The following is a 14,952-nucleotide window of genomic DNA, read 5'->3' as shown; positions in this document are numbered from 1 at the left end:
AGTTTACTCTGTATATTAACACGAAAAGTACGAAATTTTTCAATAAAAGAAGAAAAAAAATTCTGTGACACAGAAAATAATTCTGGGTTGGTAAACTTTTATTTTTTTTTTCATGACGACAGAAACTAAATAAGAGATAAAGCGAGAGAAATGACCAAATTATCCAGTCCAAATGCAATTTTATGGTGTCAATTCAGTGTTACAGCTGCTTAGCGCACTGCGTACAGGTAGCAATTTGGTCGTTTTCAATTTAACGCGCGTGCATGTGTATTTGTGTGCATATGTGGGAGAATTGCAATAAACAATTACCATAAAAATAAATTGAGCGTTAAATATTGTTTTCTGTATTAAAGGCAGGCACATGATTTTAATGAATGGTTATGGTTATTGACTAGACAACTTTGATTTTTTTTTTAGTTTTCGTTTGTGCTTCAACTATCTGTAGATGCAGAGTATTTTCATCAACAATAGAGTCACCAAATTTAAAAATAAATCGAGCGGAGAGATGTTCATATTTTGGCTTTATTAGTTTTTGGATGGAATTTATTGATTTTTCTATTAACGGTAATTATTGTGTCATAAGTGAGAATTTTTCGCAGCTGAGCTTTTGATATTTATTTTTATTATTATAAGAGACATTTTTCAACTATTATTTGCTTTTTAAAGAATAAGTTTAGAGCTCAAAATTTAAAATTGAGGTAACTCAGTTATTAAAAAAATCAATTTTCAAGTAACTCAGAGCTCAAAATTTATTTTTTTAGTAACTCAGTTACTCAAAAAATTGATTCTTGAGTAACTCAGTGCTCAAATTTTGAACTTTAGGTAACTCAGTTATTTAAAATTTTTAATTTTTTTTCTGGTTACTCAGAGCTTTTAGTTTTACTCTTAGGTAACTCAATTACTCAAAAGAATCTCAAGTCACTCACAGTTCAAATTTTGAATTTCAGATAACGCAGTTACTCAAAAAAAGTTCTCAAGTAACTCAGAGGCTGAAACTCAGCTACTCAAAAAAAATCTTAAGTCACTCAGAGTTCAAAATTTGAAATTTAGGTAACTCAGTTACTCAATTTTTTTTCTCAGGTAACTCAGAACTTTTTTTTTTTCAAGTAGCTTTGAGTAACTTAAAAATTAATTCTTAGGTAACTCAGAGCTTAAAATTGATTAAACTCAGTCACTCAAAAATAATTTTTATGTCACTCACAATTCAAAATTTAAATTTAAGGTAACTCAGTTACTCAAAAAAAAAATTCAGGTAACTCAGAGCTAAAAAAAAATATTTTCGTAACTTAAAGCTCAAAATATTTCAATTCTTGGGCGTCAAAGCAATAAAATTTAATGACTACAAGACCTAAAATTTCTTGTTAGTTCTTTAAAACAACACTTTAATATGCAAAAACATGTTTTCCTCACATTTTTCAGTCCTTATATCATTCCGTTTCGTCCCTGATGACAACAAATTTTCGCACACAGAGTCGCGTCGTCATCATCGTATAAGTGCAGGAAACCTCAAGCAATAAAGCATATTGTCAAGTGCCTTCTGCAACTTCATGTTTGTTCGTTTCGTCGCCGTTCACCGGCTCGACGGATGGCATTGTTGTTCGAATACGAACATAAAATATTGCACTTCCTCTGCTGAAAAGTTGCCGTTTTTTTTTTGTGTTTTGTCAAGAACGTTCTTCCGCTAATTTTTCTTATTTTTTTCAGTTTTTTTATGACACGAACGACGACATGAATAAACATAAACTTGACTTTTGCCCGACGAGAAAAAAAATGAAAATTCCGAGAATTAGCCTCGAATTCATTCACATTTTACCTCAACGATTCATTCAAGGGTTTGATCCCTTTATTTACTCATCCACGATAAGCTAATAATAAAGTGCAAACAAAAACATCATTATCATTATTTGTTTGTTTGCACAAAAGATTTCGAGTTTCCGCCTCTCTTGTCGTCATCGTCGGCATAGAAGAAAATTTTCACCATTATTTTCTCGTGAAAATGAAGTCACTTGCCACAAAGTTCCCGGCATGACTTTGCCTCGGAAAAAAAACAATGAATTGTCATGTGAAATTATTATCGTGTTGGTACAACCTCCTCTCGTCGTTGTTGTTGGCGAATGATTTGTCATCATCATCTTTTCTATTCATGCCGGTTCATTATTTGACTCGACATTTATTGTCGCCACAAAAGGCAAGAAAAGGATGGAAGGATAAAAAAATGGAAGAGAAGTGATGTTTGCTTCGTTTTGTGTGAAATGTTTGCTTAAAGTAATTTGTTGTTTGCTTTCTTAATTTTAAGTTGATTGTTAGTTTTTGTCTTTTGTGTTTGTTTTTGGGAAATTTCATTTATTGTTTTCTTTTGTCTCAGTTGAATGAGGAAAATATATTTTTTTTTTGTAAAATTTCATATGAAATTTACAATTCTTTGTGAATAAAAATTTTTTTAATAATTAAAAGAAATGAAAATTTTATTATTTTTAATTTTAATTTAATTTTTTAATAAATATAATAATTAATTAAAAATAAATACCTAATATTTAATTTATAATTTGAAAAAAAAAATATAATAAACAAAAAATAAATTGGATAAAATAACTTCGCCAAATGAAAATTATTTTTTTGCAAATAAAATTATTTTTTGGCAAATTTATTTATTTTTTATTTTAATAAATTATTATTGATTTGATTTTTTTTCAAATTATAATTTAATTTTAAGTATTTATTTTTAATTAATTATGTCATTGTATTTATTAAAATATTTTGAATTTTTTTTTTAGTTTAAAAAAGATTAAAATAATCCAAAAATATTAAATAAATTTTAATATGTTTACTAAATATTTTTAACTAATATTTTTAATTATTTTAAAATTAAAAAAAAAAATTAAAAATAAATTATTAAATTAAAAAATTTTCTATATTTGTTTGAATTTTTTCATTAGAGATCACTTTTTTATGATTTTTTGAGCCTTTTCCATCATCTGACACAAAAATATCATATATTATATTTCCAACAAGATTAATCATGTCGGATTAAGAGAAAATCAAAGGAACTGTAGGTGAATGATTGGAATTCTAGTTTTACATTATTCCATAAAATGATAAAGTATTATAACATGCCTCTAAGCAAATAAATATTTCATTCAAAGTATTTGAGAAATCCGACTTTGATGTGTATCTCTTTTCTAGTTTATCAATATTTCAAGCGGATTTGGCATGAAACCACGTCTCAAGCTGTTTTCAATTGATTTTCCTTTATATATAAAAAAAAGTTTTGCATTTCTGGGTAGTATTTTAATATGGCTTTGTCAATATCATTAAATATAATTGGTCTGACTTTTGTTTAAATAAAACAAGGGGCACGTAGGTCGCAGACCATGAAGGTTTTATTGACTGAAAATTTGCTAGATGGAAGGTTATGTTTTTTGAAGGTTAAATAAATATTGTTTTTAAGGTAAATAAATATTTCTGAATACCAAGAACCCCAAGTTCTCAGAAAAATATAAAAAAAAATAATTCATTTAAGTCATTTGTACAATTAATGAATTTACTTTAAATAAAAATTAAAAAAATTAAATTAAAAAGTAATTTGAAAAAATTAAATACTTTTTCATTTATAATTAATTATTTTTTTTTTCTTTGTAACAAAATATAAAAAATTTAAAAATTTTATTTACATCGGATAAAATATTAATTAATATTTAAATAATAACTTTAAATAAAAAAATTAATAGAAATAATAAAATTTTAATTTTTTTATATAATTTTTTTTTCTTTAAATATTTTTTTTAAATACTTACTTAGCATTAGTAAAAAACAAAACTTGTAAATTGATAATTTTTTTTCAAGAAAAAAAAATTAAAATAAATTTTATTATAATATTTAAAAACTGCATTTAAAAGTTTAAAAAATTTAATTATTTGTCATTTTTTCAATAAAAGATTGAATTTAATACAATTTTTTTTTCTTGAAAAAAATTATTAATTTTAAAGTTTTGTTTTTCAATTTATTTAAATTTGTTTTTTTTAAATACTAATGCTAAGTATTTAAAAAAAAATATTTAAAGAAAAAAAATTATATAAAAAAATTAAAATTTTATTATTTCTATTAATTTTTTTTATTTAAAGTTATTATTAAATTATTTATTTAAATTTTATCCGATGTAATTAACTTTTTTTTTTAATATATTTTTTTGAATTAATAAAAAATTTTATTGCAACCCATACCATCATAAAATATTGACAAAACTAGATGCATTGCAAGTCATAACAACTTTTAAACTATTTTTAACCACAAAAAATGATAAAATCTCATCATAATTCCTCAAATCGTCTGTGGTTTCGAGAAAATCTACCTCTTTGGTAATCCAAAACGTACCTAAGTAAACTAAAATCGTCCATGAATAAATTTAAAGTTCAGACACCTTGCTGCTGATATGTTCACATCACATCACCTCTATGAATCCGACATCAGACTAGATTGAAAGGTTATAAAAATACACATTTAAGCCTTTGTCTGCCTGTCTTGTCTATCAAAATTGCATTATTCATTGCATTAAAGATTATATCTTGAGCAAAAGTGGCGAAAAAGGATATTTGATCCAAGGTCAACCCTCAAATTCAATTTTTTTTCTTTTTGCAACAAGATTTGTAGTCATAACAATTTTTTTTGCTGTCAGGTCAAAATTTACCTTTTGTCAGATCAGATCTTTCTTGGATCGGATAAAAAAATAAAAGGAGGAAAACATATTTTTCTATTTAAAGAAATATAATCTTCATTCATTTTCATTTTATTTTCTTTTCATTTGTGATTCTCCGCATGAAACGGATCAAGCAAAAAAAAATCTTCAAGAAAATGATGAAGAAAAATAAAAATGAGTTTTTTTTTTCACGTGAAGAGTAGCAGCAAAAGTGTGTGTTCATCGAGAAAAACATGCCCATGGGTATATTTTTGTTTAATTTTTTTTATCCTGTGCGTTGCGGACAGAATATTATTATTTATTTATTTTGATGTGCCATTGAGGTATTTCAGACCGACATTCATTTTTGCATGTTTTTGACTCGAACGCAAATTCCAACACATATCGTCAAGTTTTTTTTGTTACAAGAGACCATTTTATGTAAATACAAGTCGAAAAATTTTTTTTGTATGTTCGGACTCGCTGTTAACAAGGTTTTGTTGCTTAAAATTTTAGCAACTTTTTTCGAAGGAGACTCGAGAAAAAAGGATATTTTAATTAAATTTTTCGCAAAAGTTGTGCCTGAAACTAAAAATATAAATACACAAACACAAAAAAGTAAAATGTAAAAGATAAACAAGATAACGATTACTAAGTTACTTTTTCTATAAACATCGATTTCTATGTTTCTACAACAACAACAACAACCGTTTTAATTACTGAGCAAACAGAAAAAGGGAGTCTAAGACATTTACATCGCACAGTGGGATGAAATGGCTTTTTAAAGGTTTTGGAGGTTTAAAAATAATTCATAATAAAATTTATTAATTTAGTTTTAATTAATTATGATTTTAATTTAATATTTCATTTAATTATTTATGTATTTTAAAATCAATTTTATTTAAAAAAAAATATTTTTTATTTTATTAATTTTCTTAAAAAAATTTCAAAAATATTTTTTTTTTAATTTAAAAAAAAAATAATTTTAATTTTTTTTTATAAAATAATTAATTACGTTTAATATTTAAATTTTAAATGTTATTAGTTTAATAAAAAAATGTTTAAATTAAAATTTTTAAATAATATTTATTAAACTTTGGAAGCTTTTAAAAAATCCCTCCAAAAAATGAAATAATTCGAAATATTTATTTAAATTTTATTAAAAAATTCAAATATTTTTTTTGATGATTAAATATAATTTGTCGAAGATTTTAAAATAATAAATAATGATGAATTTATTTATTTTTTAAATAAATTAATTTTTTTTTTCATTTTTTTTTAATAAAAAAAAATAAATTTTTTTAATAAAAAAAAAAATAAAATATAATAAAAAAAAAAATAATTATTTAATTATTTTAATTTAAAAAATTTCAAATAAATTTTTATTAAAATTTTAATTTTATTTTATTTTAATAAAAATTTGTTCTTTAAAAAATTATTTTTTTAAATTTTTTTAAACCTCAAAAACTTTTGAAAACTTTAATTTCATCCCACTGGGCGCTACGAACGAACACAACTTTTTTTTAACCGTGATATAATTAAACAGGACAACACACCTATTCTTATTCGGGGACGACGGTACTAAATGATGATGTTTACGTTGAAACAGTCGTCTATAATTAGGAAGAAAAAGAAAAGACAAGAAGAAAAATAAAAACAAACATGCACGAAAAAAATCCGTTATAATGAGATTTTTTCTCAATAAGGCATTTAATGAAAAGGCACAAAAAATAAAATAACACTCGCACACGACACGGCAATAAATACAAGTCATCATCAAAAGTGAATGCAAGGACGTCACATACGAGAAAAGAAAAATATATTTTTTTTTTTGGACAAACTCTAATTGGATTTTTACACAGACGCGACGTCACAATGTGCGAATTTTGTTCAAGGCGAATTTTCGAGATAAAATTAAATAAATCAGAATAATTGAATCATGCAAAAAAGAAGAAGAAAAAATCTTGAATTTTTTTTTTCGTCTTTTATCCAGGAATTAAATTTCATATTTAAATGTTGTTTAAATTTCGTTAACAACAGATGAAAGGTATGATAATTGAATTTGAAAAGATTTTCATGATTATCATATTTTACATTACCCTTCTTTTGATCCGCATAAGCTAACGATATGACGGCTTAATGTATAAGAATATTTACTTGCGTAATAAATTAAAGGGAATGAAAAAAGAAGATGATTTTTGTCTTTTAAATGAAGGACTGATGTCAGTAACGAGCTTATTAACTGTCTTTGAAGAAATTTAAATTATTTCAGATTTTCCTTAAATTTTCTTCAATTTATTAATATTTTTAATTTTAATATTTAGTTAAAATAAATATTTTTTTATTAATTTTTTATCAATTTTTTAAATAAATTTATTTTTTATATATTTAATCTAATTTTATTTAATTTTGAAAAATTTCTAAAATATTTTTTAAATAATTTTTTTTTCATTATTAAAATTTAACAATTTTTCATTTTTATATTTCCTTAAAATTTTATTTTATTTCTTATTCAAATATAATTTAAATTAAATTATATTTTTTTAAAATTTTAATTATTTATTTTATTTAATATTCAAGAATTAAATAAATAAAAAAAAATAATTTTAATTAAATAATATTCTTTTTTATTATTTTTTTTTTTTAAATTTTTGTAAATCAATAAAATATCATTTAAAATTTAAATCATTTAAAAAATTTTTTGAAAGACAAATTATTTATTTTATTTTAATAATATTTAATTTTAAAAGATAAAAAGAAATTATGTACATATTTTTTTGCACATATTTGAAAGTCAAAAATAAATAAATAATTAATTTATTCCATATTTAATATTAAAAAAACCCACAAAATAAATAAAATGTGCGTTAAAAACGTCAGTCTATCATTTTTATGAACCCTTTTATTTTTTTTATAAATATATTTTTTAAAAGCCCAAAATAAAAGAATCAACTTACGTTTATCCCTTCCCTCTCTTTTTTCTTCTTCTTCTTCAAAAGTAAAGGTTTAATTTTATTCAATTTCATGAAAAAAATGTTCAATTACCGTGCATGAATTTGAATTCAATTCAAAATTCAGATAAAATCTAAAAATAGTGTGAAAAGGGTTATTTTTTCCTTTCATGAATTAAAAATACTCTTAATGGACTTTTCCGTTTTTTTTTATTGAATTTTTGTGTTTTTTAACGTCATTATCCGCACAGAACGTAATTAGATACGTTATTTAATTTATTTATTTTTTCGAATCGCTTAAGGGTCGTTATTTATTAATTTTTCCTTTTTTTTTTACAAATTTTAATGTCAAATGACCTAAATAGATAAAATTTAATATTTGACCAAATTGCATCATTGGCATATCAAAGAGAGAAAATCATCAAAGAACAAGTCAATAAAGTAAATAATGACACAAAATAAATACGGTCTGTGACGGTGAATAAGATATACATTTATCAAATAAATGATGTTGTCAGCTTGTCCCGTATGCGGGAAAGGACTTACGAGAGAAAAAAGGTATAAACGATGATGATTTTATTATTATTAAATTTGGGCTTTCTTGTGTTTCATGTTTTCGCATCATCGCATCGGTCGCTTGATTGGCATGCGAGAGCGATGAGAGAGAAAAAAACGACCATTTTGGTTTAACCTTTATCATCATTATCCTGGAATATTGCTTCAAGTCAGAACGAAAAAATAAATAAATAACATTGATTGAATTATATTGCGTTAAGGATGGGCGGCGACGGTGGTTTTACCGATAATTTGATAGGTTTCCGAAATGTACTTTTTAAAGATAAATGATTAAAGTTTGTCGCTTGACAAACCTTTATTTTATTAAATTTTATTACATTTCCTTTTTGGCACAACATTTTACACAGCAGAAGAAATTCTGTTGGATGTGATTTTTTTTTTTAGAGAAAAATTGATTTTTGAAAAATTTTTATATTTTTTTTTTTCTTCAAATAAATTAATTTATCATCTTCAAAATTTGTAATTATATAAATTTACTTAAAAATTTATTAATATGCTTTATTTAGTATTTTTTATAGGTTAAAAAATTAATAATTTAATTTCGGAAAAAAAATTTGGATCCCAGAAAAAACTTCTGTTTCATCACAGATAAAATTTGATTCAAATTAATGCTTAAGTCGGCTTAAGTTAAAAATTAAGTCTATTAAGTCTTTTAAGTTCTTAACTTAAGCTTACAAATGAAATTCATTTGAAAATTTTAGTTTAAAATCTTAAAATTTTTACTTCAAAAGCTTTAATTTGAAAAATGAAGAAACTTAATATTTTACTGAAGTAATTTAATTAAAAATATTTTGACTTAAGCTTCAACTTAAAAAATATGAGACTTAATTACGAACTTAATCAAAATAATTAATAAATATTATTAATATTATTTTTTTTTACTTTAAAAGCTCTTAGATTAAGTTTTTTTTATCAAAAATTATGAGAATTAATTCTTAATTGAAGTAAAAAAAATATAAAAAATTTTTGACTTAAGCACTTAAGTTTATACTTAAAAAAGTGTTTTTTTTAAATTAGAAGAAATTTTATTTTATTTTTTTATTTTGACTTAATATGACTTTTAGCAAAAAATAAATTATATAATTTTTTTATAAATTTTTCTTCATTTTATATAAAAAGTTATTTAAATTTGACCTTAAACTCAAAAAAAAAAAATTTCTGCTCCTGTCAGCGAGTATCGTAAATTACAAATAAATCAAATAAATGAATGAAAAAACATGAATTAATGATCGGATTATTTGTTAGACATGTCAAAATTTTTTGATCGGCGCTTGTCTACGAGGCATGTGCGAAATTTGACACTGGCATCACGTATCAAACAACTTTTTCATAACACCAACAAAATTAATGAAATATGAAATTGGATGCCTTTGACGACAGAATATCGATAAATTGCTACATTGTTTGGAACACATGCTGCTGAAATTTAAACTTTTTCGATATTTGTATGGAAATTTTCGGATGAAAAGTTTGTAAATAAATGCAACAAGTGTTTTAAGGCGATTTTTAGTACAAGAAAAGAACTTTAATAGAAAGGTCTATCACTAACTTTTTTTTTTTGTGTGTAAATATTATTAATTTAATAAAAAAAGATAGAACAACAAAAGAAGATAAAAAGTTTGTAAGAAACTCAAGTTTGAAGCAATTGTTCGTATTTATTGCCACAAATGTTAAAAAAGATGAAAAAATCAAAAAAAAATTTTTGTTTGTGTTGTTTGAAAAAAAAAATGTGTTTTAACAAAAAAAAAAGTTATATATTAGTCAAACACATTGTTGTACATAAAAAAATAAAATAGAGTTAAAAATTTTCAAATAGACAACTGTACTTTGCAGTTCTGGAAGCCCAAACTGGTGCACGTAGACGTCGTCTCGTGATTGTATTTTGTCGCGGGGGAGGACCCTTAACAGAGCCCCCTGTCGTCTGTTGCCGCATAAAAGGTGGCCTTGGATCATCGGATTCGTTGCTGTTTCCCTTATTCGGTCCACTTCCACCGCCATCAGGACTGTATTTTGTTTAACACAACAAAAAATGTTGTTTTTTTTTTGCGAAAAATGTGAAGAATTTTTTTTTGTGTGTTTTTGTGATTTTTTTTTTGCGGCAAAATACAGTGGCAGTGGAAATTTTTGTACAGTGCGGAGTTACGAGCGATTGCATTAATGAGATTATAAGAGAGAAAAATAGTTTGGAATTGTATATTTTTATTTTTTTATAAATTTTTTTATTAAAGATTTTATTAAAAATTAAATGATTTTTAGTTTGTGAGGGAATTTGAAAGGAACAACGAAGATTACGAGTTGAATGATTTTTTGTACACGCACAAAACGATTTTTCTTAATTTTTGATAGTTTTCCTTAATTAATGAATTAAATAATTAAAAAAAAAATTAATTAATTATTTATGAAAAAATATTTAAAATTAATTAAATTTAAATTAAAAAAATAATTTTGAATTATTTTTTTATAATTTTATTAAATAATCAATAAATTAATTCAAATTAAATTATAATATTTTTTTATTCAAGAAGAAAATTAAAAAAAATTAATTATTAAAATTAAGATTGATTAATTATATTAAATTAATTAATGCAAAAAATTATAATTTTATTTTAAAATAAATTATTTGAGTTAATTAATTTTTTTAAAAAAATAATTTATCTAACCAATTATTTTAAATAATTTTTTAATCAAAAGTTTTAAAATATTTATTAAATTAATTTTCATTTTTATTTTTCATAAATCTATATAAAAATTATTAATTATTTTACTTTTAAAAATAAAATATTTTTTTAATCGATTAATTTATTATTAATTAGTATTTAATTAATAATTTTCAGAAAAATTATTTTATTATAAACAAAAATTATAATGAAATTTATAATAAATATTTTAAAAATTACTAAAAAATATTAAATTTTATTCATATTAAAAAAAAATATTTTTTTAAAATATTATTTAATTTTAAATCATTTAATTAATTAAAAAATAAAAAATCAACTATCAATAAATTTAAATTAAAAAATTGAAAAAAAATATTTATTTGAATTTTAACCCCCATTCTCCTGTAAAAAAAAATTCAATTTCAAACTAAAAACTAAAAATAAATTGCTTCAATGTCATTTCAATGCCCTCTTAATCCCATACCCACGCGTGTCTGCTTTCAAATATTAGTTCAACTAGCTATATTAGTTCTGCCAAATTAGTTTTTGATCCTCTATCTGCTACTTGCATAAAAAATTTGATGGCATCAATACGAAACGTGTGCCATTTTTTGTTCTCCCTGCCTACCACGAAAAAGGGTTAAAACTATACTTTTTACTATTTTTTATTTGTTTTTGTTCAGCAACATGAAAAATCACTTTAACCCGTTTTTCTTTGCCACACAAGCCCTTAAATATCAATTTCCCCCAAGTCTAGTTCAAAAAAAAAAAAAAAGGACAAATTCGAGTCAAATTGTGCGTGTACAAAATCATTCACATGCCATGACTTTTACATGTCATTTCATAAACAATGAGAATTTTTTTTGCGTTGAACATTTAAAGTTTAGGAGAAAATCCTTTGGGATAAATATGAATAATTGACACCATTTTAAATTCATATTTTGTTTACAAATTCGCTACAAAATGGGATGTAGATGACTTTTTCCCTTTTTTATTTGTTTTTTTTCTTTGGCATGTGTGAGTGCTTCCATTTCTGGCATGAATTTTCTTTTTTGTTTATATTTCAATGAATTCGTATCGAATGTTTATCACTTATTTAAATCATGAATACTAACGAAAAAGTAAACGTTTTTCTCCGTAAAGTGGAAATTTTTTATTCTAGACAAATTTCTTTTATGGCATGAAAAAAAAATCTCTTGGGACAATACTTTTTACTGACTTTCTACCTTTTTCGTTTTATTGTCATCGTCGTCGACGAGAAAAAAAAACATAAAAAAATTTGTAGAGAGAAAAGTTTTGTTTGTTCATCATTTGATTGTTTCTTGTGTGTGTGTGATCTTTCCATTATTATCATTATTTTTTTTTCTACTTTTTTTTTGTCATGCCTTGAGATGTTTTATTATTTCGCTTTTAGGCATCCATTTAAGCAGTTGTGTTAAACTAAATTACAACGTGTATGTGAAAAATATTTTTTTTCTTCATAAATCTTTTTTTTGACACACTTTACAATCCAATAAGTCGAGTTATACGTTTTTTTTATGGAATTTTGTGTATATTAAATTTTCTTCGAGATTTTTTTTTTTTGTAAGAAAAAAATGGTTCAATGCCAGATTGGAAGCCATTGTAAGACAACCTTGGTGTGTGTGTGGCAACGAAGTTCTGAATAAATAACTAAAAAGAGGGAACCTGAAGCCATAAATAAATTCCTTTCGATGTTTTTTTCTCAATCAAATCAACTCCCGTTGACGCGCAATAATTTTTTTTCGTATTTATCGCAATTTGAAGAATTTTTTGGTATAAGAGTTATTTTGAATGAAATTTTCGTTTTAATGGTAAAGAGTTGATTGTAAGGATACTCACTTTGTTTCGTCAATAAATACGGCTTCGAGAACACGTGCCGCATAATGGAGATTTTTCTGCAGGATTTCTGCAGATATCTCTCCACGTTGCAACTGCCGCAAAAGACATCGTAGTCTGCAAAAAGAAAATGAGAAGAAAAGAACATTATATTATTTACGTGATAAAATGGTGACCTTGAAAGTTTTGAGTGACGGAATAAAATGAAACAAAAGAGTTTCCGTAAGGCGAGGTATTAAAATTTTCAGTGCTGTCACTTTATGAGAATATTTTTTTTTTTAAAGATTTTTTATTGTTTTATAAGATTTTTTTTTTTCGTTTTTTATGATTTTTTTTTCATTTTTTGTAGTATTTAAAAAAAATCATTTTCGTTTAAATTTTTTTTTTTATTAAAAAAAATAAAATTAAATTAAATTAAAATAAAATAAAAAAAATAAGTTAAATAAAAATTAAATATAAAATAAAATTAATATAATAAGAAATAATTTTAAAAAATAAATTTGACGACATAAAAATATTAAATAATAATAAAGCTTTAAAAAAAAAATTAAATTTATAAAAATATTTTAATTTTTTTTAAATCTTACTATTTTGTATTAGGAAAAAATAATTTTGAAACAAATTGCAAGAATTAAATTCAATCTAATAAATTTTTTTTTATTATTTTTAAATATTTTATAGTTATTTTTTTAATTATTCAATATAATTTTAAATAATAAAGTTTTGATATTTAAAAATAATTTTAAAAAAATTTGAATTCATAATAATATTGAATAACGTAAAATTTAAATAAAATATTTTTTTTTGAAATATTTTCATATTTTTATTTAAAGTAAGAAAACTTTAAAAATTTCGAAAATTAATTTTATCTTATTTCATTTTTATTTTTATTTTGATTTAATTTAATAAAAATTTTAATATAAAAAAATTTTTAAACGAAATTGATTAAAAAATTTGTAAAAAAATTTTGTAGTATTTTAATGAAAAAAAAATGAAAAAAAAAAATCATAAAAAACGAAAAAAAAAAATAGTTTTTTAATAAAATTCAATTAAATTAATTAAAATAATTTAAAAGTAGTTTAAATGAATAAATTAATTATTTTAAATTTTTTGAAAATAAAATTGAATTTTCGTGAATTTTGGAAAACAAATTTTTTTTTTAAAGCTTAAAAAAAAATTTAAAAAAATATTTTATTAAATTAATTAATTAAAATTTAATTTTTTTAACTCAAACGAATTTTCAAAAAAATTCATTTTTTTTGTAATTTCCATCACTGACGAAATCGCATCAACCGGTAAAATTATGGGATTAACAGTTCCTTTTTTATATGAGATAAAATTAATTTTGAAACAAGATTGCGAAAATTAGGTAAAAGTTCGACGTCTAAGATGAAAAAAGGCTGTTAATCTTATCTAATGGTTTTGGGTCAACATTTTTCGCATTGTCTTTCTCGATAAAGCAACTTTCCTTTCCCTTCTTTTGTCCAATTGTTGCGTTCCATTATTTCCGTTCGATAGACACACAACTTTGTCTTTCTCTAACAAGAACTCGAGTGAAAGAAAGTAAAATATTCCCAAACACACAAAAAAAAGGGTTCTTCTGTGTGAATGACGACGCATAAAAGGATTATCTTGAACAAAATGGGTAAAAAAAATGCCAAAAAACTCACCTTATGGCAGCTTTATCGCATGCATCTGGTGTATCGACGGCTGGTAAGTTGTCTGTGGCCAAATCTACGCTATCTAGTTCCTCATTTGTGAGAATTGTTCGGGATTGCATTCTAGTAGAGATTGTTCTACTGAGCGAAATTTGCTCCGAATCACCCTCAACGTACCTAGAATCACTAAAATAATTTACAAATTGTTCACTATCACTATCTACTTGTTGCGAATCCTGATATAGCGACGACGAGTCCTCCGACGATGACTGATGCTGGTAGTCGTCGAGTTGCTGCTGCTGCTGGATATGTGATTTTTTTCCGCTGGATCTTCGTACGATCGTTAACGAGCCTTGTTCTGCACGAGCCCACGAAACATAAAAATAGACAGAAAAAAATTCCAGGGTTAGATTTTTTGCTATTTTTAGTTTTTTTTTTCAAGAAATGGGATTTAAAAAAATCAATATGAAAAAAAAATGCAAGAAAAATCGGTTTTTACGAGGAAAAATGTAAATAAAAAAATTAATAAACTTAATGCAAACTTGTCTGCCGAATATTTTTGGTTTGCAAGTTTCTCATTC

The 14,952-nt window shown here is 23.4% G+C and overlaps 1 protein-coding gene across 1 annotated transcript in view; it reads right to left on the bottom strand.

The window, feature by feature from the left end:
- The window catches only part of LOC134828487 (dual specificity calcium/calmodulin-dependent 3',5'-cyclic nucleotide phosphodiesterase 1-like), a 105,861-nt gene that overhangs the window by 18,386 nt on the left and 72,523 nt on the right, over positions 1 to 14,952 (bottom strand). Inside the window, exons 3-5 of the mRNA XM_063841466.1 lie at positions 14,384 to 14,729; positions 12,717 to 12,830; positions 10,026 to 10,202 (exon numbers count right to left, since the gene is read on the bottom strand). Of these exons, the coding sequence (XP_063697536.1) occupies positions 10,026 to 10,202; positions 12,717 to 12,830; positions 14,384 to 14,729 (637 nt within the window). The remainder of the gene's footprint in view (positions 1 to 10,025; positions 10,203 to 12,716; positions 12,831 to 14,383; positions 14,730 to 14,952) is intronic.

The sequence above is a fragment of the Culicoides brevitarsis genome, chromosome 2 (assembly GCF_036172545.1).
Source record: "Culicoides brevitarsis isolate CSIRO-B50_1 chromosome 2, AGI_CSIRO_Cbre_v1, whole genome shotgun sequence".
In the NCBI taxonomy this organism is placed as follows: Eukaryota; Metazoa; Arthropoda; class Insecta; order Diptera; family Ceratopogonidae; genus Culicoides; species Culicoides brevitarsis.
This window is presented reverse-complemented; position numbering and strand designations above follow the sequence as displayed.